General features: G+C 41.1%; 2 protein-coding genes across 6 annotated transcripts in view; one reads left to right on the forward strand and one right to left on the reverse strand.

Moving 5' to 3' along the window:
* Cfap57 (cilia and flagella associated protein 57) overlaps positions 1-6,724 on the reverse strand; it is a 61,210-nt gene extending 54,486 nt beyond the window's left edge. For 3 of the 5 annotated variants that reach the window (XM_090335055.1, XM_090335053.1, XM_090335051.1), the window contains exons 1-2: positions 6,615-6,723; positions 6,243-6,419 (exon numbers count right to left, since the gene is read on the reverse strand). In XM_090335055.1, the coding sequence (XP_090191181.1) occupies positions 6,243-6,399 (157 nt within the window). In that variant the 5' untranslated portion in view covers positions 6,400-6,419; positions 6,615-6,723. Of the gene's footprint in view, positions 1-6,242; positions 6,420-6,614 lie in introns of all 5 variants that reach the window. The other 2 variants (XM_090335054.1, XM_090335052.1) reach the window with 2 other exon arrangements.
* Ebna1bp2 (EBNA1 binding protein 2) lies at positions 6,598-14,475 on the forward strand. The gene is made up of 9 exons (XM_090335056.1): positions 6,598-7,002; positions 7,105-7,188; positions 7,391-7,566; positions 9,076-9,199; positions 10,195-10,284; positions 11,998-12,073; positions 12,309-12,420; positions 13,982-14,144; positions 14,281-14,475. The coding sequence occupies exons 1-9, from the start codon at positions 6,937-6,939 to the stop codon at positions 14,329-14,331; spliced, it is 942 nt and encodes a 313-aa protein (XP_090191182.1). The 5' UTR covers positions 6,598-6,936; the 3' UTR covers positions 14,332-14,475.
* The last annotated feature ends 13,461 nt before the right edge of the window (positions 14,476-27,936 follow it).

Genomic DNA, 27,936 nt, shown 5'->3' on the forward strand with positions numbered 1-27,936 from the left:
CATAGGCTCTAACTCTGTTCAAGGCTTGTGCTCCACCACTTTGAGACACAGTTCCATTTCTAGTTTTCTGGTGGTTAATTGGAGGTAAGCTTTTTAGAGTTTCTTGACCCAGGTGGCTTTGAACTGCAATCCTCAAATCTCAGCTTCCTGAGTAGCTAGGATTAAAGGTGTGAGCCATTAGTGGCCAGCTTACATACATACATATATTCATACATACATACACACATACATACATACACACATACATACATACACACATACATATATACATACATACACACATACATACATATATATACACATACATATATACATACATACACACATACATACATATATATACATATACACATACATACATATGTAACTTTTAAAAATGTGGTTTTGATTCTAGATTTTATGGTTTGATGGATTTATACGTAAGTCCGTAATGATTAAAAAAATCATGAAGTAAGGATCTAAATTACTTTCCATTCTCAAATACCCAATGGATTGTTCAGAAACTAATTACGAATACCACTTGTATGGTATATTAGAGTTGTATGCTTACATACATATTTTCTGGGTTTCTGGGATATTTATACAAGGGTCACTTGTTTTTGTGATCATGTCTTTATCCTGTGTTCGACTATCTGATAAAAATCAGGTCTAAAGAACAGAGTAGGGACAGGAAGTATGGCCTAGTGGTAGAGCGCTTGCCTAGCATTCACAAAGCCCTGGGTTCTATTTCTCAGTCCCACATACACAGAAAAAGTTGGAAGTGGTACTATGGCTCCAGTGGTAGAGTACTAGCCTTGGGAACACTCAAGGACAGTGCCCAGGCCCTGGGTTCAAGCCCCAGGACTGGTAAAAATAAAAAATTTAAAAAAATAACAGAGGAAGAGGAAAAAATAATAAAAATGGGCTTGGGTAGATTATATGAGATCTGCAGTTAGATGGGAATCTAAAGCTAGAGACACCGGTTAGATTTGAAAACATAAAACTGAGGGAAAAGCAACAGTGAGAAGTTAAAGGTAGGAGTATGAGATTGCCTGGAGTAGGCAAAGAAAAACTGTGAGTCAAGGGTGATCTTCAATTTCTGCTAGGCTTGTATGGGGCATAGAATTTGTCTTACTTGTTTACAAAGTTCTATGCACATGAAGAATACACACATTTCTATCACAACACTTAGAGCTCCTGTAAGACAAAGGGTATGGTTTTTTCCTTCATTCATCCATTAATTCTAGGTGTCCTTATCTGGTGCCTAGGAGGTGTCCAATATACTCATGTGTCATAGATAAGGATTGACTTCTGAGAAATGTGTCCTTAGGCGAGTTGTCTGAATATTGTTGAGCTTACTTATGCATAAAAAGGAGTTACTTACAACATCAATAGACAACATAATCTCTCTCTCTCTCTTTTTTTTGGTCAGTTGTGGGGTTTGCACTCTGGGCCTGGGTGCTGTCCCTGAGCTCTTCAGCTCAAGACTACTACCGTACCCCTTGAGCCACAGTGCCACTTCCGGTTTTCTGGTGGTTAACTGGAGATAAGAATCTCATGTTCTTTAGTGCCAGGGTTGTCTCTGAACCTCAATCCTCAGATCTCAGCCTCCTGAGTAGCTAGGATTACAGGCGTGAGCTGCCTAGCCCTGCTTAGACAACATAATCTTACGGGACCAATGTTATATACGTTCGGTCAGTTGACCAAAATGTAGTGAGGCTTATGTCTATACATACTGACTAATTTTGGAGTTTGTTAAATGTTTTCATATTGTTTTTAGTCAAGTTGATGACTTGTCCTTTAATATTTTCATCTCTCCTACAAATGCCATCTTATCTTTTTGGCCATTTATTTTGTTGGTTCTTCCACATGCTCTCAGTACAAAAATGGTGCCGCTGCGTTTTTTTATTCCACCCTCATATCCACATTACAAGGAAATCCGTTACCTCTGCCTTCAAAATATACTCATCTGCTCTCTTCCCATCATTCCTATGGCCTGCCTTCCCCCTTCTCTAAGCGTGGCTTCCCTTATCTGGATTACAGCAATCATCTCTCAGTATGTCTCCTTGCTCCCTTGGCACATCTTTCAGTCTGTTTACCATATGGTTGCCAGGATGAACCACAGGAAAGGTGAGTCTATACCCTTCATTTTGCTCAGTCAGGGACTATGACCTACCTGGTCCTATGTGGTGCTGCTCCCATTATTTCTTTGTCTCACCCCTTGCTCCAGCTCTCTCATTCTCTCCATGCTTGCTATTCCTTGCAATTCCCCTAACACAATCAGCCCCTCCTAGGATGCTGACCTTTGCTATTCTCTTTGCTCTACACCCCCATCCCCTCCCATGTCATCCTTTACTTCCTTCATTCTCCATCAAAAGTCACTAATCAGAGAACCTTTCTCAGCCACTGAGATGTCTCTGTAACCTGAATGGGAGGTAGAAGAAGAGAAAAAAGGCTACCATATCATACTTTCCCAAAAGGTTTTCATGTTCCATTTCCTTTTTATTAGTGTCTGTAACAAAGTAATACATATATACTTTCATTGACTCTGGGTGGTTTTTTTTTTGTCATTCTCCTCTACTGGAGTGGAGTACTTTAAGGATAGGTGTGTGTGTGTGTGTGTGTGTGTGTGTGTGTGTGTGTGTGTGTGTGCATACGCACATGCATGTATGTGTACGTGTGAGTGATTTTTGGGTCTGGCACACAGGAGGTGCTTAATCAACTTTTGTTGGCTGAACAAATGAGTAGTATGTTTGATCTCCATCATAGTTCTGTGAGGAGAGCAAGCTAGGCATCATGTCCATTTTACAGATGAGGAAAATGAGGCTCTATGAGCCAATGAAATGGAAAGCCAGATCAGAGTCAGGTCTCTTAAGTTCATGACCTGACGGGTAATAATTTTACTAGGAAGCTAGCCAGCATGGGTTCTTCAGGGGCCCCATATTTCAGAGTCACTATCCTCTGGCTATATCCCTTACCGGAATATGGAACTGTGGGCCACCTGGAATTTGTGTTGCCTATTCTAGATTATATTCTAGGTCCTCAGGACCCTGGAATTCCATGCTCAAATGGTTCTAAGTCTGTTCATAAGACCCCCATTGGCATCTTCCCAGGTTTGTCTCTACCCTTGGCCTAGGCTTAAAGAATGATCAAAGGGTGGCTGTTATATGGACAGTACCTGAACCTGTAGCTAGGAGGATCCACAGGCATAGGAATGAGGACCCTGGTGATGTAAGACAGAGTTTGGAGAAGAAAAGGAATAGTGCATGTAAGAAATATGAGCAGAAATTAAAACCTCGGTTTGTATCTCAAGTGGTATATTAGACATAGCTGATAAAAAAGATCAATGAAACCAAGACAAAAAAACCTAAAGGAAATTGTTTGGTATATAACATAGGGGTTCAGTGAGATGGAAAATCATGGAGGATGGAGTTGGATGGTCTGGACTTCAGAGAAGATCATAGAATGAAAAAGATAAGTTGCCAGGCATCTGTCTGTAATCCTAGAAACTCAGGAGGCTGAGCTCTGAGCATCACAGTTCAAAGCCAGTCCAGGCAAAAAAAAGCATATAAGACCACCATCTCTAATAAACCACGAAAATGCCCAAAGTGGAGCTGTGGCTCAAGTGGTAGAATGATTGTCTTGAGCAAAAAAGCTCAGGGACAGTGCTTGAGTTCAAACCCCAAGATTGGCATAGATAAAAAAAAGATACTATATCAGAGGCTTGTCACCTGTGGTTCAAACCTGTAATCCTAGTTACTCAGGAGGCTGAGATCTGAGGATCCAGGTTCAAAGCCAACCTGGTCAGAAAAGTCCATGAAACTCATCTCCAATTTACTACCAAAAAGGCCAAAAATGGAGCCATGGTTCAAGTGATAGAGTGAAAAGGTAGTGAGAGCACAAGGCCCTGAGCTCAATCCTAGTACCAGCACACACACACACACACACACACACACACACACACACACACCCTATCTGAAGTGACAATTGCCAATAACTATATTATGCCTTAGGTCCAGGGACCCCAGGGAACCCCTAGGAGGATAAATAATAAAAGTAAAACATATATGTGTATACATACCCACATATACATGTAAACAGATAAGATCTTAAAAGAAGATAGAAGAAGAGACATCATTTATAGAAAAAAGATTTAGTGGATATTTTTTTCACTGCAACAAAATAGAAGACAAAAATAACCCACTGAAACAGACCTAGGTGCTGTCACCGAGCTCTTCAGTTCAAGGCTAGTGTTCTACTACTTTGAGCCATAGCAACACTTCTGGTTTTCTGGCGATTATTTGGAGATGTGTTTCATGGACTTTAGTGCCTAGGCTAGCTTTGAACCACAATTCTTAGATCTCAGCCTCCTGAGTAGCTGGGATTACAGGCGTGAGCCACCAGTGCCCAGTGACAAAAATCTTATAACTAATCAAACTATCTTTCAAAAATGAGATGAAAAAAGGTATTTCTTAGACAAACAAAAATGTTAAGAACTTAGTACCACATTCAAGTCTAATGGTGGCAACATCTGATATGAGAACAAACATAAATAAATGTCTGAATAAATGGATGTCTAGTATAAAATATAGAAGTACTATGAAAAATATAGAAAATATGAGCAATAAAATTCAGTTATTTGTCCACGGAGGGCAAAATAGCAAATTAGAGAAGATTCCTCTCTCCCTCTCCCTCCTTCTCCCTCTTCTTCTCCTTCTATCTCTTGCCTGCTGTGGGGCTTGAACTCAGGGTCTTGGTATTGTCCCTGAGCTTTTGTACTCAAAGCTATCATTTTACCATTTGAACCACAGCTCCACTTCCAGCTTTCTGGTGCTTAACTGGAGTTAAGATTCTCATATATTTTTCTTCCCTGGATTTCAACCTGGGATTCTCAGATTTCTTCCTGCTGAGTAGCTAAGATTATAGGCGTGAGCCCAGCTTAGGAAAAAATCTTTAGCCTGATAAAGGATGTCGATAATTTTGTACATTAAACATTTTTCTTTAGTTAGACATGTTAAAAGAATTCTCTTTAAGGTCAGAAATATGACAGGGTGCCCATTTTTATACTTTTATTCAACTCTCTCTGGCAGTGTTTATCAGTCAGAAACATAAGAAAAAAGAAATAAATAAAACCACCATTTTATAGACAATATGATTGACTGTAGGGAACTCTCAGACAGTCTACAGATAATACATTAGAAGTAATCATAGTCTAGCAAATATGATGAACATAAAATTAGTAAAAAAATCAACTCTGTTTAATATAATTTATTCCAACAGCATATCACATTGTGTTTAATAACTATGATTTCACTAAAACTAAGAATTTCTGCCTATCACGAAAAGGAGGTAGAAAATACAAGTACCAGATTGGAAGTATTTATAACAGAAGTATCATTAATATACAGAACATACAGTATATCCACAAATCAGTAAGAAACTTATACCCAAGACTCAAAAACCACAAGAATGATGAAAAAACTGTAAAAAATATGAGCAAGATTTTTTTTTTTACCAGTCCTGGTTTTGAGCTCAGGGCCTGAGCACTGTCCTTGGACTTTCTCAAGGCTAGAGCTCTACCACTTGAGCCTCAACACCACTTCCGGCTTTTTTGTATGTATGTGGTGCCGAAGAATCGAACCCGGGTCTTCGTGCATGCTAGGCAAGCACTTTAACCACTAGGGCAAACTCCCTGCCCAGAGCAAGATGTTTCACATAAAAGTAGGTAGGTATATTCCATTCACACTTGAAAAGACGCTTACCATCTTCAGTAATAAGAAATAAACTAAAACCACATTAAGATACCTTTTCTCGACCATTAGATTCACAAAAATTTAGGATATTAAGAGTTGGTGAAGTGATAAGGGAACAGGAATTCTTATGCACTACAAGTGGGAATGTAAATTACATTCTTAGTAGTTTTAGTGTTGGCTGTGTGCTCTGAAGACTCTTTGAACAAGAGAAGCTGCACAGTGTTTCCAGTGGTATGATTTCTAATAGCAAATCATTAGAGTTTGCTAGATCATTCCCAAATACTTCTCAAACTTCCAACGGTTGTGTATATTTGAGACATTATAGCCACGGGTTGCAACACTCTGTTGCAATAAAATGAGATTCGTTATAGGTGTCAAGATGCATGAATCACAAAAGCATAATGATGAACCAGAGAATCAGGTCGAACCAGGCTCTGGTGGCTCATGCTTACGAAGCCTAGTTACTCAGAAATCGGCTAATATGTGTATGGGGATGGGAGGGGGTTTTACCTGGGATGAATTTTTGCCATTTTTGATCCACATTGTACTTCACACAGTGATTTCCTGAAGGGAATATAATGATCTGCTCATCGAAGAAGAAGACATTGTTGGCCACGTGAGACCGGAAGCCAAAAACATGCAGCGACTGGGCTACTACGGTCGACATAGTGCTTTACCAGAGTTCTGCTGCAGATGGAACGCACAGGTGAGCGCGAAGCCCCGCCCCTCCCCAAGGCCACGCCCCGCCCCGCCCGCCCCGCCCTCCAGCCCGCACCCACCGCGCACCCCGGCAGCGCCAGCGCCTCCCTTTCCTTAGCTCCCTGTTGCCCCCCCACCCTCCAGCTTCTTCCAAGAATGCTGGGGACCCCCCCCCCCTCCTACCGTCCGCTTCTTCGCTCGGGGTCCACCGGACTACGGACGTATCCGGACTTGCAACTCCTAAAGAGCCCAAGCCACTCCAGCGCTTCCGGACGCCAGAGCGGTTCCCATAGCGACGACCCACCGGAAGTGTGCCTCGGAGGCCGGAAGCGGAAGTTCTGACTGAAAGGGGGAGCCGGAGTTGTCAGTGGCTGGTGGTGGCGGGGGTGCACGTGGAGCCGCGGCGGGCGGACGGGGTGCGCTGAGAGCAGCACCGGCGAGGAGGACCGGCCCCCCCAGCTAGCCGCGCGGGCCTCCGCCATCCCGCTCCTTCCGGCGGGCGGCGATGGACACTCCCCCGCTCTCGGGCTCCGGCTCGGACTCTGAGGACTCGGTGGTGACGGACCGGGAGGTAGGTGTCCGCCGCGGGGCGGGCGGGGCGCGGGAGCGGAGGTGCGGCGGCGACGGGGGCCGCGTTTAGCCCTGCAGTGTTGACCGCGTCCGTGTCCTGCAGTTGCAGGATGCGTTTTCCCGCGGACTTCTGAAGCCAGGCCTCAATGTCGTGCTAGAGGGGCCGAAGAAGGCTGTGAACAACGTGGTGAGCTAGCTCGGGGCCGCACGGGGGGGGGGTATTCGGAGGTGGGGTGAGCACCGGGCACTGCTGTTCTTGTTCCAGGAAAGGCCCGTCCTGCCCATTTCCCCGGGTGGAGGACTCTTTGTGGGTATTTGGGATGAGGGCTTTGGCTTGCTGGTTCATCAGCACCATGGGTCCTCACGAGCGCAGTGACTGACTCTCCTAGAATGGCCTGAAGCAGTGTTTGGATGAATTCAAGCGGGATCTAGACTGGGTCGAAAGGCTGGATGTGACCCTGGGTCCGGTGCCCGAAATCAGTGAGCCACAGCCAACATCTCAGGAGAATAAGGACCAGAAGAAAACTGTGAACCCAGAAGACGACTTCAAGAGAGAAATGAGTTTGTATGTTTATTTTCCAACGTGGTGTGACGTTGGGGGTCCTTGTGCTAGAGATTGGAGGAGAGGGAAACACAGTGAGTCTTCCTCTGCAGAAGCCCTAGGGAATTTGCATAGGCCTAGGAAGAGGCTGGAAGAGAGAAGCGAAAAGATTTTTCCCCTAGTTCAGATAAAAGCTACTTGGTCCTCCAAGCACGAGTGAAATTCAGTTTATGGATTTTTTTTTTTTTTTTTTTTTTTTTTTTTTTTTTTTTTGCCAGTCCTGGGCTTGAGCTCAGGGCCTGAGCACTGTCCTTGGACTTTCTCAAGGCTAGAGCTCTACCACTTGAGCCTCAGCACCACTCCTGGCTTTTTTCTATGTATGTGGTACCTAGGAATCGAATCCGGGTCTTCATGTATGCTAGGCAAGCACTTTAACCACTAGGCCAAACTCCCGGCCTATGGATTTTTTTTAATAACTCACTTTAAATTTTTTTTTTTTTTTGCCAGACCTGGGCTTAGCTCAGGGCCTGAGCACTGTCCTTGGATTTTTCTCAAGGCTAGAGCTCTACCACTTGAGCCTCAGCACCACTTCTGGGTTTTTTTTCTATGTATGTTGTACCAAGGAATAGAACCTGGGTCTTCGTGCAAGCTAGGCAAGCACTCTACCACTAGGCCAAACTCCCAGCCCCGACCGAGAGTGTGGCTAGTGGAAGAGTGCTTGCCTAGCATGCAAAAAAAAAAAGTGGTTTGATTCCTGGGTACAATATACACAGAAAAACCCAGAAGTTGTGCTGTAGCTCAAATGGCAGAGCATTCGCTAGTCTTGGGCAAAAGGACACTGCCCAGGCTCTCAATTCAAGCCCCAAGACTGGCACACACACACAAAAATATGTGTGCATGTGTGCATTTTGTTACTTTAACACACTTTATGTAAGGTTCCTGATTGGACATTTTTTTAGTGATTAAGAATTCAAAATTGGTATTAGTTTGTGTCAATCATTACTTTAGAGTGCTCATTCTTTTTCCTGTGTGTGTGTGTGTGTGTGTGTGTGTGTGTGAGTGTGAGTGAGAGAGACCCTGGGGGGGGGGCTAAGGGGGGCTGCATTTGAACTCAGGGCTAGCACACTGTCCCTAAGCTGTTTTATTCAAGCTTTGTGCTCTAGCACTTGGGCCACAGTTTTTCTACCTTTTTGGTGTTTAACTGGAGATAAGAATCTCAGGACTTCTCTGTCTGGGCTGGTTTAAAAATGCAATCCTCCGATCTCAGCCTCCTGAGTAGATAGGATTATAGGGGTGAGCTCCAGGTGCCCTGCTTTTAATCTACGAATTTTCACTTAAGAAAACAAAAAACTGTGTAATGTAGATTTTATTGGATATTTACTGGATTAGTTAGGTTTTATTACTGTTTGCTTGCTAGTTCATTTATTATTGTTAGGAATAGTCAGAGATTGATAGACAGTCTGAGCTTGGATAACTCATGAGAGGAATGAATGCCATTCTCACCGCATTTCATACTTTGTCCTATAATCTTAGCTACCGCCAGGCCCAGGCTGCTGTGCTTGCAGTATTACCTCGGCTCCATCAGCTCCAGATCCCTACCAAGCGTCCTAATGATTATTTTGCAGAAATGGCAAAGACTGATCAGCAGATGCAAAAGGTTAGAAACAAAGATTTCCCCCTCATCTGGAAAACTAAGGCTTTATACTGAAGTGTATTCAGCTGGCATATCTCTCAAATGTTTGAAAAAGTTATGTAAAGCTCAGAAAGAATGTTTGGTTGTTAAGAGACAAGTATGTCTCCAGAGTTATGCCAGTCACACTAAATAAAATGACACTTCCCTAATTTAATTAAGGAGAGACAAAGCATTGTAAGAAATACAAGTAAAGATGGGTGTTTGCATTTTCTTGCTGGTATGGTTGTTACATGGTACATAGAGAAGACAACAACAAATCCAGGCTGTATTTAAATAGTTCCCTTGAGCCTTAAGTTGAATTTTAGGGACATCTTGGTGGTACCCAGAGAAACTAATTCAGCCTAACTAACCATCCCAGACATCTCTTGAGCTTCTTATGTTTTCTCTGAGAAAAACATAAGAAATTAAACATACATGTTAATGAAAGAGGGTAAGTGTTAGGAACCTATAGGAATTTTTAATGTATAATTTGGCCTGTTGGAGAAAGGGCACTGAGGCTGTGTGTTGGCTTAGCCAGAGTACACACACAGCAATGGGGAAGAATACGTATTCTTTCTTAGACTACAAGTAGGCCGATACGTGTGCTGGAACAGACAGACCCTGAGAAGGAAGGTTACTTGGTGGTGGTGGTGGTGGTCATGGGGCTTGAACTCAGTGCCCTGACACTGTTCCTGAGCTTTTCTGTTTAAGCGCTCTACCAGTTTGGGCTACAGTTCCACTTCTAGTTTTCTGGTGGTTAATTGGAGGTAAGAGTCTCTTACTTACTGCCCGGCTGGCTTTGAACTGCAATCCTCAGATCTCAACCTCCTCAATAGCTAAAGGAAGGTTACTTTTAAGCTCCACCACTTTTGTCTTTGTGTGTATTGGTGAATTACAGGTCCCACAATTGATAGAACTGGGAAGATATGATCTCTGTTCCAGTGCCTTATAAGTAATTTCTTCAACATTTTGTATTTTAGATTCGACAGAAGCTACAAGCTAAACAGGCTGCCATGGAGAGGTCTGAAAAGGCCAAGCAACTGCGAGCACTTAGGAAATATGGAAAGAAGGTAAGAAAGAAAATATATAGGGAGTAGAGAGAGGCCAGGAATGTCTGTCAGGTTAGATTGCTGTGGTCTAATTTGATTCTAGGCTACACGGTGTTAGATCATGTTCTGTTCTCAGTGTGCAGTGTTATTACTGCTAGTTTTCCTGAGCATAGAATTTATACCAGACACTGTGCTGCACTGTAATGTGATATCAGCAGGAGAACTGAAAGCTCACTAGGCTTTAGTTCTCACATCTGTATAGTACAGAGCTGGGTCCAGGTCAGTGGTTTCTCATCCTCATCCCACAGCATAACCGCAACTGGCCTCATAGTCTCCCATTTCCTCCAGAAGTCATGATAGGCTTCTTGGATGGGATGCATTAGTTTATAGGATACTCAAGTCCTCAAGAGGTTCATACTATTGGTTACTGTTAAGTATGAGAGAAAAAAACAGTACCCATGTTTGTTTTTTTGTCAGTCTGGGGCTTGAACTCTGGGCCTGGGCGCTGTCCCTGAGCTCTTCAGCTCAAGACTTTCGCTCTACCACTTTGAGTCACATTGCCACTTCCAGTTTTCTGGTGGTTAATTGGAGAGTCTCACAGACTTTAGTGCCTGGGCTGGCTTTGGACCACGATCCTCAGATCTCAGCCTCCTGAATAGCTAGGATTACAGGAGTGAGCTTCCTGTGCCCAGCCCATGTGTATTTGACTATGAATGTCTGAGTTCTAGTATAAAACTAGACCAGGTATATGATGAAACAGCTTGGTTTTCTTGTCTTATTGGATGGTCTTCTAAAGAGAAGGGGACAGGAATTAGAATCAGTATGTGGGAGGGAATGGAGATGAGAAGGCTCTGTCTAGGTTTCATAAGCATTTCTGATGTAATACTTGTATTCTGGGGTGTGGAGCTGTTGTTCTTACTTGGAGTCATTTTACTGACAAGCCCTAGTGTCCTGTCTTCTGTGAAAGGTCCACTGATCTTGATTCTCTAATCTGAATGTGGATGGTTGGCATCATTTTAGAGATAACAACCGTTAGTTGAATCTAAAAGTATAACCTAGCTTGTTAAAATTGAAGAAAAAGACAGTAAGGCTGTTAATAGCAATGTATAATTTGAGGAAACTTTAGTGGTTCTCAATTGGAGTGATTTTTGCCCTCCAAAGAACAGACTGACTCACTGGAGACATTTTTCAGTTGTTACATCTTGGTGTGGAGGGTTCTGCTTGCATCAGGTGGGTAGGGGCAGGGGTGTTACTAAACATTGTACAGTGTACAGGACAGGCCTGATGCCAGTGAAGAACTATCATCTCCAAAATGTGTTGAAAAACTCCACCTTGAAGCATAGTTTTTTTGTCCCTAAAACTTTTTCCTGGATTTTGTTTTGTTTTCATACTTTCATACTTAGTAACAGAGGATTGGATATTTAATCTGCCCAGATATAATTAATAGGAAAACTTGAATATAGACCTAAATGTGATTTGCTAGTTTTTAGGCAGAATTGTGTGATGAGTGAAAAATAAGGCTTTCAGGTCAGTCTGTCTACAATGCAGTTGTGGTACAGCTTAAAAGATATTAAGAATTTGAACTATACTGGTTTACTGTAAAGATGTGCATGCCTGTACGTGTTAAATGATCATGGTACTGATCTGTGTATGTGTTTTAACTAGTTATTGAAAGAATGCATGTGCTTGGAGTAGTGGTTTGGAATGGATGTAACATTTGTGTTCATATCACAGGTACAAACACAGGTTCTTCAGAAGAGGCAGCAGGAGAAATCACATATGATGAATGCCATCAAGAAATACCAGAAAGGTCAGGATATTTCTCTGCTAACTATGTAGGAAGCAGGGATTTCTAGTACCCTTAATCTGAACACATAATGCTTTGGGAATTCCTCTTTATTGATTTGGAACTATTAGGCTTACATTTTGGGAATGGTAAGATTTTAGAATTTATGTCTCCAAGTTGCTTATAACAGTTATATTTTGATGCTTAATCTTTTTAAAGTAGTATCCTGGTGCTGATCAGAATGTTTCTTCCTTTACAGGCTTCTCTGATAAACTGGATTTCCTTGAGGGAGATGAGAAACCTGTTTCACAGGCCACAAAGGCCACAAAAACCACAAAAGCGGGAGCGAAAGGCCAGAATATGAAGAAGGGGTAACAAGTGTTTTGATTTGCCTTGGTTCTGGGATGAGTACTGGGCTGACAGTCCATGAGTAGTGTTGAGCCACCGCTGGGTGGAATGAAGAGTACCCCTGTTGGCTGGGACCAGGACTTGGAGTGCATGGACGAGCTTTTAAGACATAGTCTTTTCAGATGAACGTAGGCTTATTTGAATGAATGTCAGATCATTGTGTGATTTCTTGTTAGTGTGATGATTAAAGAGTACAGGGCCATGGTCTAGTGGTAGAGTGCCTGCATAGCATGCATGAAGCCCTGGGTTCGATTCCTTGGTACCACATACACAGAAAAAGCCAGAAGTGGTGGTGTGGCTCAAGTGTTAGAGTAGCCTAGAGAAAGCTCAAGGACAGTGCCCAGACCCTGAGTTCAAGCTCAATGATTGGCAAAAAAAAAAAGTGCAGAACAAGGATTCAGATCTAGCTTCTGCCATTTAGTGGGAGAGTACTGAGCCAGTCCTTTGTTAGGTATCTAATCTACCATGTCTAGGAAGTGGTTTTTTGCCCTTTAGTATTACAGAAATAGAGAGGGAAGTATGATGCTCTGGTTTCAGGAAGAATACAAATGAACAGGATCAGAGTTACGAAATGGCAGGTTGTGTGTGAGGAACAGCCAACATTATCTGTTACTGAATATACAATGAGAGCTAGGAGTGAGGAGTTGTGTTGGGTTCCCAGGATGTTCATTTGCCTGTTTCAGAGCTCCAGCTTCATCCGTCAGCAGTGTGGAGACACAGGCTTTCCCCACAAGTGGGGGTCATGCTTTTTAAAAGTTTTGGTTGGACTTGAGGGCAGTGAAGATTTAATTAGATGACTATTGCAGAAGTCTAAATGACCAGTGATGAAGCTCTGAAGGAGGGGTGGAATGGGAAGGAAAATTGCTTGAAGAATATTTAGGAGGTGGAGTTAAAAGAACTCAGTAGTTGAATAGAGTATGGAGAATGAAACAGGCAGCCTGGGTAGCTGAGAAGTTGGGGGAAGCACCAGCCCCAAGTTAGGCCTAGGAAAGGGGATTACTGGTGATTTTGGACAGGTTTTTAAATTTGTTACATTTGAAGGTTACCTACATATTTATATTCCTGTGAGGAATAGCAATACTTGAGGGTGATTAGCAAGGCTGAATTGAAATAGGACTTTTTTTTTTTTTTTTGTATATGTGTGTGTGTTTGAGTCCTGGGGCTTGACCTCAGAGTTTAGGTGCTGTCCTTGAGCTTTGTGCTGGTACTGTATCACTTGAGCTACAACTTCACTTCTGGCTTTTTGGTAATTAATTGGACTTTCCTGCCCAGGCCTCCTGAGTAGCTATGATTACAAGTGTGAATTGTCAGTGCCTAGCTAAAAAGCTTTTTGAGACTAGGAGAAAGCCATATAATTTATTTACATCTCTTCCTGCTTTCCTTTTCTGGAGTTTAAAACTATGGAGGCCTGGTAAACAGTATTGTCTCAGGACTTTGTAGCAAGGATCCAGAGAATATTGATATTGTTGGGTCATAAAGTTCTTCAGAATTTAGAATGTTAATCTGCAAGCCTACTTTTTCCAGGCCCAGTGCTAAACGACGGTATAAAAACCAAAAGTTTGGTTTTGGTGGAAAGAAGAAAGGTACCAAATGGAATACTCGAGAAAGCTATGACGATGTATCCAGCTTCCGGGCCAAGGTTGCTCATGGCAAGGGCCCCAAGAGGCCTGGGAAGAAAGGATCAAATGTGAGTGAGCCAGGGTTCCATGCTGGGGCAGGGTCAGCCTTTTCTGTTCTCCACATCCCCTTCTCCTTTTGTCCATCTCTCTGAGCAAGTGCTGTGTTGACCATATGTGTTTTTGTTCTTTTTTTTTTTTTTGTAGAAGAGACCTGGAAAACGAACGAGAGAGAAAATGAAGAGCAAAAGCCGTTAAATAGCATCTTTTTATGCAAATCATGAAGAAAAAGGGACAATGTGGAATTTTACAGCATACCTAGATCCTTTTTCTTGGTTTCTTTTTGTACAAAATTCTTTTAATAAACAATTTGAAAGAAACACTCATGGATTAAAACCTGAGAATTAAAAACTTTGAATTTTGTACCTTAAATAACTTCATAGTAACTTTTGAGTCCAAAGTCAAAGTTTATTCATAATAACTGAAGATGAAGTTCAGATACCACGTCACCTCATCTCTGCATCCTTCTAAACAGTCTTACCACAGATAATCCTTGTATAGCTGGGGTAAATGCAATCCAATTTCCTCTGTGTATAACTGTTGGTTTGCTCTTGAGTTAATTATAACTTTTTTTCCGCCTGCCTAATTTTCCTTCTGTGTCCTTAGCTTTTTTAAGACCCTTTGCTACTTTGTCTGCTTATTTTCCTGCTGTGGCCTAAGTCTGTCATATAGTTGTTTCATTGTCTCTCTTCTAGATGGTCTAGAGTGGCTCCATTGTTGGATCTTGTATTTTCCTCTTACCTTGTGCCTTTTGGGTGCATACTGTTGTCTAGTATTTCCTCGCATTTTTGAAATTGCCTTTATCTCCATTGAAGCACTGAAGGTCCTGCTTCCCTGTCCTGTGGACTCTATTTTGTTAAAGAGACTGATTCCCTCATTCTTCTTCTTCTAGAAGCTTTTCTTCCTGACCATCTGAAAGTTCTAAGGTGACCTTCTTGGTATGGGCCTATGTGTACTCTGGCAACTTTTCTATCTGGAAACGGGACATAGTCACCTCTTCTCCCTACCACCTGCTTTTGTTCTGACTCTTAGATATTTAGCCTCTTCTGCTGAGGATGTCTAGATTTGTAGTTTGGGTCTGTGTTGAGAGAAAGATTACTTCTTTAATCATTTGATTGGATATTTTCTCATTTATCCTCTAACAGGTTCTCTAATGGGTCATTTTTATGCATTTGACTCTTCTCTAGTTCCAGAATCTACATATAACAGAAGATTTAGATTATATTTGAGCTTTTGAAAAAAGTGTTTGTTTCTATTGCTACCCCATTCCCTGTGCATACTTGCTTCCCCTTTTTCTTTTTAAAAGTTTAGTTATTTTAGCCATCTATTGGTGTCTCATGTCTGTAATCCTACCTACTCAGGAGGCTGAGATCTGAGGATTGAGGTTTGAAGCCAGCATGGGCAGGAAAGTCTATGAGACTCTTCTTTTCCAATAAACTACTCAGAGAAGGCTGGAAGTGTGGTGTGGTTCAAGTGGTAAAGTGCTAGCCTTGGGTAAAGCAGCTTAGGGACAGTGCCTAGGCCCTGAGTTCAAGCCCCAAACTAACACCCAAACAAAAAGATGTTATTTAATTGTACATATTTCTAAAACAGTGATAAATGATACCTATATGCAATGTATTGACCAGGGTAATTACCATGTCCTTGTTATTACTTTATATTTGGAGTCTCTAAACTATTATTCCCAAATATATGCTGCTAGGATATGTGAACTGAAATCACCCACTTGGGCTGTAGAACACTAGAACTTATTCTGTCAAGCTTGCTTTGTACCCATTATCCAGCCTCTGCCTCCTTTCCTTCCCAGCCTCTACTAACCACTACTCTGCATTATTTAAGCATCTCCCTATGAGAAAAAAAGGAATATTTGTTTTCTCTGTCAGGTTGAGTAGAGTCTACTGTATAAGTTGGAAGCTTGGGGTGGGAACGTAGCCTAGTGGTAGAGTGCTTGCCTAGTATGCATGAAGCCTTGGGTTCAATTCCTTGGTACCACATACTCAGAAAAAAGCTGGAAGTGGCGCTGTGGCTCAAGTGGCAGGGCTCTAGCCTTGAGCAAAAAGTGTGTAGGCCCTGAGTTCAAGTCCCAGGACTGGCAAAAAAAAAAAAAATTGGAATCTTGGAATTGAAGCACTAAGCTGGCTTTGCAGCTTTAGTGCTCTGTGACTTGACAGTTTTATCACCTGTATAACAAAATGTAGACATAGTATTTATTACTTTTTCTATTTACATTGAGTTAAGAAATAAAAGCACATAGAACATTGCCTGCCACAGAATTAATCAGTGCAATCCAATCATTCTATGCCCAGTAATCCTTTCATAGACCCTTGTTTAGGACTGGGGTTTTAGGTGGGGTTGTATATTTTTGTTTTAAAATTTGCAATGACAAATGGGTACTTTGTAACTCATGGTTTGGAAGCTGATAGTTCAGGGTTGGGTGAAAACATTTTCCTGCAATCTCTAATGAGAGCATCATGGTTGATAGCCTCCTGGTAGCAGCGCTTGTCTAGACAGGAAGCCAGACAAATTCAGGGGTCAGGCATGTTTGGTAAGGACCATGCACTCCCTAGAGTCTAATTACCTGGCACTGGGGTCTACCTCCTAAAGGTCTTACCACCTCTTTATTTTTATTTTTTATTTCATGTCTCATACTATCACATAGGGCCCCAAGCATATAACACATGAGGCTCTGGGGGACAAACTCCCAAGTTCAAGGCCAGCTTGGGCAAGAGACAGAGGCTGTCCTAAAATAACAAAAAAATAAAATAGCATTTGACTTACTAAATAGAACTAATCACTATGTAACTAACATGTACAATAATTAGTGGTCAAGCATCATTTCTTCCAAAGTCTCATTACTGTGTTCATTTCAGCAACAGATTCATGGACAGCAATATGTAGTTACATCGCCTCCCGTTTTCATTAATAAATCCACATGCATGTTAAAGAAGCAGATAATTGAAGGAACTAACAGGCAAAGATAAATGTACAGCACAGAAACAAAAGTGATAAGGTTGGACATGAACAGAAAGCAGGAGCTGTAGAAGAAATAGCTGATGTGCGAGTACTATTATTGCTACCATTGTAGAAGCTAGATGTGGGGAAGGCCAACTTAGTAACATTACTAAGGAGAGATGCAAGAGATAAAAATGTCCCCAGTGGAGTGAAACTACCAAAACTATTGTTGAAGAGACTTGTTTTTCATGACATTTGCAGCGCCAAGTGTTAAAACATTGGAAATGAATCCGACTTATTAATTTGCTAAGACATTGAAAAGAAGCTCAATTATGGAGTACCTGCTTAGCAAGGCTCTGGACCCTGAGTTTAATATCTAGCTTAAACAAATAACAAAAACATGCTTTTTTACATCATAGATTATCCAGCAAGAAAGAGGGCAAGTACTTTTTCTTACAGTGATTCATAGTATTTGCATTGTTTCAAATTGTAGACTCTATAGCACTTGTTTTCATTTCTTACATATTTGACAATTTTTAATGTCTTGGCATTTTAATTTTTATTTATTTGCTGTTTTATGGATAGGGACTCATTTGTGTTTTTGCCCCAGGACTATGATCCTCCTGCTTCTACATAGCTGGGATTACAGGTGTATATCACCATCTGCAATCTTGTTTAATATTTGTACAGGTGGATCTTGGTCTCACTAAGTCTTTCTAGATAGACCTTGAGTTAAGATCTTCCCCGAATTTCTGCCTCCCAAATAGAATTACAAGCTTGAGCCATGGCTCTTGGCTTGACGGACTTGGCTTCAGAGTAACTGATAACCCTTCTCCTCCCCAGCCAAGTGATAAGTGAGATCATTTTGCATGGTTTCAGCAGATGACTCCCCCCCTTTTTTAAAAGGATGAATTGAATCACAGTTCAAAGCTAGCCTAGGTATGAAAGTCCATGAGACTCTTATCTCCAGTTAACCACCAGGAAAACTGGAAGTGGTGCTGTGGCTCAAAATGGTCAAGCAGTAACCTTGAGCTGAATAGCTCAGGGACAGCACCCCGGCCCCAGAGTTCAAGCCCCATGATGGACCAAAAAAAAAAAAAAAAAAAGATGAGTATGTAAAGTGACAGCTTTCCCATTTTGTGAGGGAATTGGAGAAAAGTGAGAACAGAAATGGTTTTGCTCTATTTTAAAAAGACCTACAGCTATCTACCTTTTGACAAAACAGGGTCTTAATGTTTCATAAAACATTGCTATCATTATTATTGCTGGTCTTGGGACTTGAACTCAGAACCTGACAATTGTCCTTGGGCTTTCTCAAGGCTAGCGCTCTACCACTTGAGCCACAGCACCACTTCCAGCTTTTTCTCTGTATGTAGTACCAAGGAATCAAACCTAGGGCTACATGCATGCTAGGCAAGCACTCTACCACTAGACCACACCCCAGCCATAGAAAAACTTATTTTTATATTGTCAAATAGCAAATACTCATGGTGTTGATTTCATGTATAGCAGGTACATTTTCAAAATTGAAAGCTGAATGATAAAAGTATCTTCCAGAAACAGTATATTTTTTTCAGTACAGTTATATGTAGGATTCACAAACACCTTGTGTACATTGCAGGATTTCATTTAATTAGTGTAATATAATTGTGTGCTGTTGGCACAAGCACAAACCAGTGGCTCAGAACAAGTGTAGACACACACAGGGCAATGAGCATTCCATTGAAGATTGATTCCTAGATGACCAGGTTCATTGCTGGATTTTGCACTGAATTTTCCATTTTAATTTACACTAATTAAATGACCATTTGGGCTTTAAGTCCTGATATCTGATATGGAACACTTTCTTGTCTATGCTGATTCTTTTACATTTTTGTACAAATTCTAGTCAACAATAACTTACTCCTCCTCCCTTTTCTTCTCCTTCTCTCTCTTTTTCTGTATTTTGTGCTTGTCCTATGGCTTGAACTTAGGGCCTGAACACTTGTCTCTGAGCTTCTTTTGCTTAAGGTTAGCATTCTACCACTTGAGCCACAGCACTACTTCAAGACTTTTTTCTAAGTAGTTAATTGGAGATGAGTCTCATGGACTTTCTTGCCTGGTCTGGCTTCAAACTGCACTCCTCAGATCTCAGCCTCTGGAGTAGCTAGGATTGCTGGCATGAGCCACCAGTACCTGGCTTCTAGTCAGCTTCTAGTCAGATTTCTAAGTTTTTTTCAAATATATTCAGATTATTTTTTGCCAGTCCTGGGCCTTGGACTCAGGGCCCGAGCACTGTCTTTGGGTTTTCTCAAGGCTAGAGCTCTACCACTTGAGCCAAGCACCACTTCTGGCTTTTTTCTATTTATGTGGTACCGAGGAATTGAACCAGGTTCTTCGTACATGCTAGGCAAGCACTCTACCACTAGGCCAAACTCCCGGCCCCATATTCAGAATTTTGGTTATGGTTGTATTGAATGTATCAGACTAAGGAGAGAAGGTGTTAAAATGTTACTTGGGCATTGGATGCTAGCAGAGGGGCACAATGTCACACACTTTTATCCTCCAGACCGATGCCTTACATGTTCTGGACTCAAGGTAGCTGATAGTGTCAACCTTCAGGACTTTCCCTACCATTCCAACAAAGGTATTTCCTAAGATCATGTCTGGTTTTAGGGAAGTCCCTGGGTTCTGGAGCCAAAGGGCGAAGAAAAATGGAGTCAAAGAGAGGCCAGAATAACATAGAACACAGATAAGGACCTTGAGGACCCATCTATTTTTGTATTCAAGAATTTATTAACATTGATTTTTACATATTTCAAATGTCATGTTTAACAAACAAGTGTTCAAGAAGGGAATCTCTATATAATCACTGGCACTTAGATTTTAGAACATAATTAAAATTAAGCTGAGGGTTTGTATGTCATAGATACATATTAATGTATATAATAAAACATTATGTCTATAGAGTACATAGTCCATCATAAATTTTTTATTAAAGAATTTATTAACACTGATTTTTACATCATATTTCAAATGACATGTTTAACAAACAAGTGTTCAAGAAGGGAACCTCTATGTACAATCACTGGCACTTAGTTTTTAGAACATAATTAAAATTAGACTAAGGGTTTGTATATCATAGATACATATTAATTTATGAAATAAAACATTATGTCTATAGAGTCATAGGTTTTATGTCTATGTAGTTATGTTTATATTGCCAATATCATGTCTATAGCATTAGGTATGCAAATATTGAGTCCTCGCTCTTGTACTGTTTGGATCTAATAGCCACATATTAAGGATACCATGCGCCTTTTGTTCCTTTGGTCTTGACTTGTCTCACTCAACATGATTCGCTCTAGATTCATCTACTCCCCTGCAAATGCTATTATTTTATCTTGTCTGTTGGCTATATATACACCACATTTTCTGTATCCATTCATCTGCAGTAGGGCATCTGGATTGTTTCCATTGCCTGGCTATTATGAATAGCGCAGAGATGAACATAGCTGAGCAGCTGTCCTTATCATATTTTGGATTATGATGTTTAGGGTAGATGCCCAGAAGTGGTATGGTGGGATCGTAGGGAAGGTCCATTTTCAGTTCTTTAAGAAACCTCTACACTGCTTTCCAGAGTGGCTGAACTAATTTACAATCCCACCAGCAGTGTAGTAAGATTCCTTTTTCTCCACAACCCCACCAGCAACTGTCATTGTCTGAGTTCAAAATCTTGGCCATTCTTGTTGGGGTAAGGTGGTATTTTAGGGTTGTTTTTATTTGCATTTCCTTTATGACCATAGATGATGAACATTTTCTCATATGCTTTTCTGCCATTTTAATCTCTTCTTCTGATAAGTCTCTCTTTAGTTCCCCATCATAGATTTTTATGTCTGTGTAGTTAGGTTTATATCTCTAATGAGGACCCATCTATTTATAACAGAGCCATGTGTCCTATGAGTGAGTTCTCAGAGTCTTTCCTGCTCTCACTTAACCTAACCCCCCTTTTCCCCATTGCTCTATCATCTCTGTCACTGGTACAGAAATTTGCTCTCTGGTTATAGTTCTACAGAGAAGCCAGTTGTGAATTTGAGGCTCCTGCAAGCTGGATCAGGCCCAAAAGGAAAGGAAGAGTTTGGACATTGGAAGTTGCTACAGGTATCTCTGGCACCACAAGGGCTGTCAATATAGGATGAAGGGAAACACAGTAATAAGAACCAGGATCTGGCCATGGGAAGGGATGCTTTGACTAACCAGAGAGATGTTCCAGGTTGAATGGTGGTTCCATCATCCTGCATTCCCTGTGTACACCAGTTCAAGGGGATGGAAACCCACAATCCTGGAAATCCTGGTGTGGCCAGTGATGTGGACTCTTCCATTCTGATTGGGGAATGGCCAGATCACAGTGGGGAGCAGAGAACAGGGAGCTAGACATAAGGGCTGGGAGGAGGAGTCAGGGCACAGATGGAGAAGTAATAGGAAAGGGGACCAAAATGAACTGGATGCTTAGTAGAATGTCTGGAAGGTTCCTTGGAAGGCTGGGCAGGGCTACCTTTAAGGTGGGGTGATGGGAAGAAGTAGTTAGAGAAGGAAATGAGGTATGGCAGAAACCAGTCAGGGGTGTGTTGTAGTGGCATCTAGACTTCTGCTGTAAGATTCAGGGAGTAGGGGAGGAAGGTAGACCAGATGACCAGCAGATGAAGGACCAGAAGGAGCAGGAGGAGAAGAAAGATGGGGTTGAGATGGGACAATCCCAGGAAGCTTTTTGGCCATCTTTTTTTTTCTCTGAAGGAAGTCCTAACTTCTTGCCTCACCCAAATCAAGTTGAGGGAACTTGAGCCTGATCTGGCCCTCCTTTTGTCTCAGACATCACCCCATACATCATCCATGAATGAGTGCCCCTTATGAGCCAGTGAGATGGTGAGGGCCTCCACTCTTCAGTGTCTACCTTAGAGTGTCCATGGAAACAGCCAAGAGAAGAGTGGTCCTCTTAGGCAGCATGTAGTGTTGTCCCTCAGTAGACAGAGAATAGTTAATAGGATAGGCTAGAATTAAGGGTTTGGGACCTGGGAGAGACACTCTGAGGCAGGAATTGGAAGAAATGGGAAGAAGTCCATTCTGAAGGCCTCTCCTATCCTTTATGACATTTGCAAGAAAAGAGGTAGGCAGAGATATCTTTCCTATTTTGCCAAGGATGAGGGCCACTATAACCAAGAAGGACTCATCCTTGGTAGGCAGTTGGTGGCAGAGCAGGTGGGCTGAACTTGAGCTAGAGAAGAAAGACCAGGGGACAAGTACAAATGGCACAGTGGGTTGACAGGCAGCTGGACACGTCTGTGCTGGACAGGACCTAGAAGAGGTGTTTTGGATCAGAGCTTTGCCTCCTGGAGCTTATGTTTTGGTCTTTCTAGTCACATGCTCTGCTGTGAAACTCAACTGGGATGAGAAATACAAGAGGAAAGCTTGGAGGATGTATATTCATTTCAAAGATCCTACTAACTAGATTTGGACTTCTTACCTGAGATGACTATGTGGCTGATTAAGGAAGCTGCTAGACCTTCCCATTCTTTAATCTGATACTACTTCTGGTTCTTTGATTACTAGCCACATTTTTTAAAAAGAATTTATTAACGTTGATTTTTACATCATATTTTTAATGACAAGTTTAACATACAAGTGTTCAGGGAGGGAATCTCTATTTACAATCACTGGGACTTAGCATTTAGAACTTAATCACAATTAGGCTAAGGGTTTGTATGTCATAGAAACATATTAATTTATGAAATAAAACATTATGTCTATAGAGTCATAGGTTTTTATGTCTATATAGTTGTGTTTATATTTCCATTACCATGTCCATAGCTTTGGGTATACAGTTACTGAGTCCTCGCTCTTGTACTCTTTGGATTTAATAGCCGCATATGAAGGATACCATGTGCCTTTTGATCCTTAGGTCTTGACTTGTCTCACTCAACCTGATTCGCTCTAGATTCATCCACTTCCTTGTGAATGCCATTATTTTATCTTGTCTGCTGGCTATATAGAATTCCATTGTGTATATATACCACATTTTCTGTATCCATTCATCTGCAGTAGGGCATCTGGATTGTTTCCATCGCCTGGCTATTGTGAATAGTGCAGAGATGAACATAGCTGAGCAGGTGTCCTTATAATATCTTGGGTTATGATGTTCAGGATAGATGCCCAGAAGTGTTATGGCGGGATCGTAGGGAAGGTCTATTTTCAGTTCTTTAAGAAACCTCCACACTGCTTACTAGCCACATTTTAAGCATTATTCACCCTCCTTTCTCTCATAAACTTGCATCACTATAATTTTCAGTTTTCTTTCTTTGACTTAAGCCTCTTTTCCTTGCTTACATGGACAAGCTTTTGGTTTATTCCTAGGTATATGATTTCCTATTTCTTGGCTTTGTTGTTGACTTTTTGATTTCCTGGCTTTAGCTGTAGCCTGGTTTTCTCTTGAAATCAATATAGAAGTACTGAAAATTCAGTCCCCTGAACTCAATGCCAATTCATACATAATGAGGTAAATATTAACTCCCAGCAATTATACATTCATGACACTGTCTAGTTCCTGAGTTCTCTTAGGGTCTCCCAGATCATATGAAGGGCCTCCCAAGTAATATTTCATTCATCTTAAGTTGGCACTTGCTCCTAGGGGCCACCCATATCCAACACAGGGAAATAGTAGATGTCTGCACAATTCATCACCGGAAGCCTTCTTTTACATATTCTTTGTTGTAGTTGTTTTGTATTATCCCCCGTGGTACTGGGAATTGAATGCCAGACCTTGCATTTGCCAGGCAAGCACTCTATCACTTGAGCTACGGCTTCAATCCTGAATCCAGTTCTTTGATTTGTAAGAGATCTGTGCAGTGGCAGTTTAATAGCCAATGAGGTTTATTCCAGGTTTGCTTAATTTTTTTGCTAATTGAAAATTTTTTTTGTAAGAGCAGGGGAAAAATCATCAAAGAAAAACTTAGTTGATAAATGACTTGTGATAAGTATGGAAAATAATTATGAAAATTTCAGGAAAATCATGATAAGAATTGTTTCTACTACCATATCAGATCATCTCTCTCTTACTTAACTAATTAGCACATTCTATATTCTCTGTCCACAGCAAAAGCAACATTTTACTAAAAGCACATTTAGCCCCTTCCTGTCTTATATCAGGCCCTCCCTGTGAAGTTGAACCTTGACTGTAAAGATTTTTTACATGGAGATGTTATTAAATTCACATGCTTCCATAACAAGAGAGAGTTCCAAAATGGAGGCATCCCACAATAGTGCAAAATTAAAACATATATAAAGACATTAAAAAACCCTTGTAAATGACGATGTCAACCTGATGCTTACTGGTGTGAATGTGAGAGATGGAGACATAACCCCCAACAAGAAGCTGAGGCTCTTCAATCCAGCACTGCTGAGGTAGCAAAATGGGAGTTTGTGAGGATGACCCCATCCAGACCAGAACTTTTCTCCAGTGCTCAGCAGACCACTATCAGTGCTTCTGTATCATCTTGTGGTAAATGCTCCTGTCCTTACAAGACCCCATGGACAAGGGGAGACTTCACTGTTGTCCTTTCTCCTCTTCCTACCTCCAAGGGCCTCTCCACCATGGCTCTTGCCTTCTGGATTCCCCTGGTGAGAAGGAGGCACCAGTGTCCTTCAACCACAAAGCTCCAGGGGACAATGATCAAAACCTTCCAATCTGCCATGATGTACTTGCCCAAGAGCATTATAAGTAGGGTGTTTGGAATTGCTATGGCTCAGATCCATCTCTCTGCAATTCTTCTCAAAGGAGTATCCATTTCTCTCCTCCCTTGAGGAGGGCAGAGCCACATTATTCTTCTTGGACAAATACTATATAATAAACTTCCTTCTTACATTCCAAGTCTTTTTATGTAGTCTACATGTGCATATTGATGGTCTGATAATAATAGAGTTGGTTTGTGTCTAGCAACTCACTGAATCTCTTTCCAGGAGTGGAATTTTTAGCCAGGTGAAGCAATGCAAACCTGTAATCCCAGCACCTAGGAGATGGGCTCAGGAAGACTGAAGGTTCTAAGTAAGTCTCCATAGTGAGACCCTATTCTACCTCCCAACCAAATAAAACAAAACAACATGGAGGTACATTGTTGAGCAGAAGTGGTGAGAGCAGACATGCTTGTCTTGTTCTTGATCTTATGATAAAATAATTCATACATAACATTAAATATAATTTATATTTAAATGTATATTGATTTGTAAGTATAACTTATATTAGTTTTCATAGACATTCTTTTTTCAGGGGGGGGGTCACAGGGCTTGAGCTATTCAGCTCAAGGCTACCGCCCTACCCTTGAGCTAAGCCCCACTTCCCATTTTCTAGAGGTTAATTGGAGATAAGAATCTCAGGTCTTTTTGTGCCCAGCTGGCTTTGAACCTTGATGCTTAGATCTCAACCTTCTGAGTAGCTAGGATTACAGGCATGAGGCACTGCGCCTGGCTCATAAACATTCTTTATCAGGTTCAGGAATTCCCTTATCATGCCTACTTATTATGGATGGATGCTGAATTTTGTTGGTGCTTTTCTGTAGCTATTGAAATAATCATATGGTTTTTAGTTAATTATGCAGTTAATTACGTGTAATTAGCTATAATTATACATAATTAACTATATAAACATAGTTAATTATAAATAATTTAGTTAACAGAGTGAAATACAGTGACTGATATTTTTGGATTTAACTAAACGTTGAACCCTATATAAATCTTACTCTGTCTTGATGTACTTTTGTAGATGAAGTGCTCAGGGTCTGAGCACTGTCCTTGGGTTTTCTCAAGGGTAGAGCTCTACCACTTGGGCCACAGTACCACTTCTGGCTTTTTCTATATATGTGGTACTGAGGAACTGAACCCCAGTCTTTGTGCATGCTAGGCAAGTATGCTACCACCAGGCCTAACTCCCGGCCCCTGATTTGCTAATCTTTTTCTTTTGAATTCTTTTTTTTTTTTTTTGCCAGTCCTGGGCTTGAGCTCAGGGCCTGAGCACTGTCCTTGGATTTTCTCAAGGTTAGAGCTCTACCACTTGAGCCTCAGCACCACTTCTGGCTTTTTTCTATGTATGTGGTACCAAGGAATCGAACCCGGGTCTTTGTGCATGCTAGGCAAGCACTTTAACCACTAGGCCAAACTCCTGGCCCTTCTTTTGAATTCTTGTATCTTTGACTAATTTTAGAATCAGGGAAATGCTGGCTTCTTAGAATGACTTGAGGGAAATATTTTCTCTTTTTGATGTTCTGGGACTTTTTGTAGAATTGATGTTAGTTTCTCATTAAATATTTAGGAGAATTTACTCATAAATATAACTGGGCTGGAGAGAAAAAGAGAGAAAGTACGTGTGTATGTGTTTTTATTTAATAAGTGAAGTGTTATTCAAGTTATCGATTTCTTCTTAAGTGGCTTTTGGTTCCTTGAGAACCAATCATTGAGTTTTGCTCTCTTGTAAAACAACAGTTCACTCTATTTTTAAAACTTATTTTATCTCTTCTGTATAGTTATGAATTTCCTTTAAGTACTGCTTATGCAATCTCTAAATTTTGTTTTCTATCTCATTCAGTTAAAATATTTTTAGTTTTCCTCTTTATAGAAATTTGCTACTTTGTTACTTGTTTTCAATTAATTTGTTATCAGGAAACATACTCTGTATGACTTTAGTACTTGCAATTTATTGAAACCTGCTTTGTGGCCCCAAATATAGATTGTGTTAGACAGATGTTCTCTCTGCCCTGGGGGAAATGTTTGTTCAGTTGTTATTGGGTGGAATGTTCTATAAATGTTAATTAGGCCAACTTGGTTGTTAGGATCACTGAAGTATTTCTTTGGATTTTCTTTTTGCTCTGTGGATTGTAAAGAAGGGAAAATTGGTATCAGTGAATGTTATTGTGACCTCATTAATTTCTCCTTGAAGAGCTCCAGTTGTATCTCATTCTTTTTGAAACTCCTCCTCTTCAGAATGTCCATTTTTTCCCTCTGTGACCCTTGGAAAGAAGGGAGACAGATGTGGTAGCTTGGTAGATAATGGTAGAAAAGGATATACCTATCTATCCCACAGGTAAGTATATCTATGATAGATGTAAGATTTTTTTTTTGCCACTCCTGGGGCTTGAACTCAGGGCCTGAGCACTGTTCTTGGACACTTTTTGTACAAGGCTAGCACTCTGCCACGTGAGCCACAGCACCACTTCCGTTTTTTTCTGTGTATGTGGTACCAAGGAGTCAAACCAAGGGCTTTGGGTATGCTAGGCAAGCACTCTACCACTAGGCTATGCTCTTGGCCCAAGATAATGTAAGTTTAAGTGGACCTGTCAGCTTGTTTCCACTCAGTCTTGACATATGACAGAGTCTGACAGAAGTTCTCTAGCGCCTCCCATATCATCAAATAGTTGTACAAAAGATGTGCCATATAACAAAGCAGTTTATGAATACAATGCATCTTGATTGGTGTCACCCCTTCACTATTCTCGCCCTCATTCTCCCCATCCCTTACCTTGCCTTTCTTAATTTTGTGGTATATGCAATGAATTCTTGACTACATTTTCCCCCTTTCCATCTTTATTCATTCATCTCCCTCTTTCCCTTTGGCACCCCCTTTTGCATGTACCCATTTACTGGTGCTGGTTTTGTTGGAATTTGACCTGGTCTTTCTATAAGATTATACTATTTGAGCTCTCCAGAGTCTGTTATACTTCAGTTACTTTATTTGTAACCGTTTGTATATGGCCCATCCCAATGTGTTTACTTATAGATTTATAAGAACATTCTGTCTACCACAAATGAGGGAAAGTATGCAACCTTTGTTTC

Source organism: Megascapheus bottae, chromosome 6 (assembly GCF_031878675.1).
Source record: "Megascapheus bottae isolate mThoBot1 chromosome 6, mThoBot2.hap1, whole genome shotgun sequence".
Classification (NCBI taxonomy): domain Eukaryota; kingdom Metazoa; phylum Chordata; class Mammalia; order Rodentia; family Geomyidae; genus Megascapheus; species Megascapheus bottae.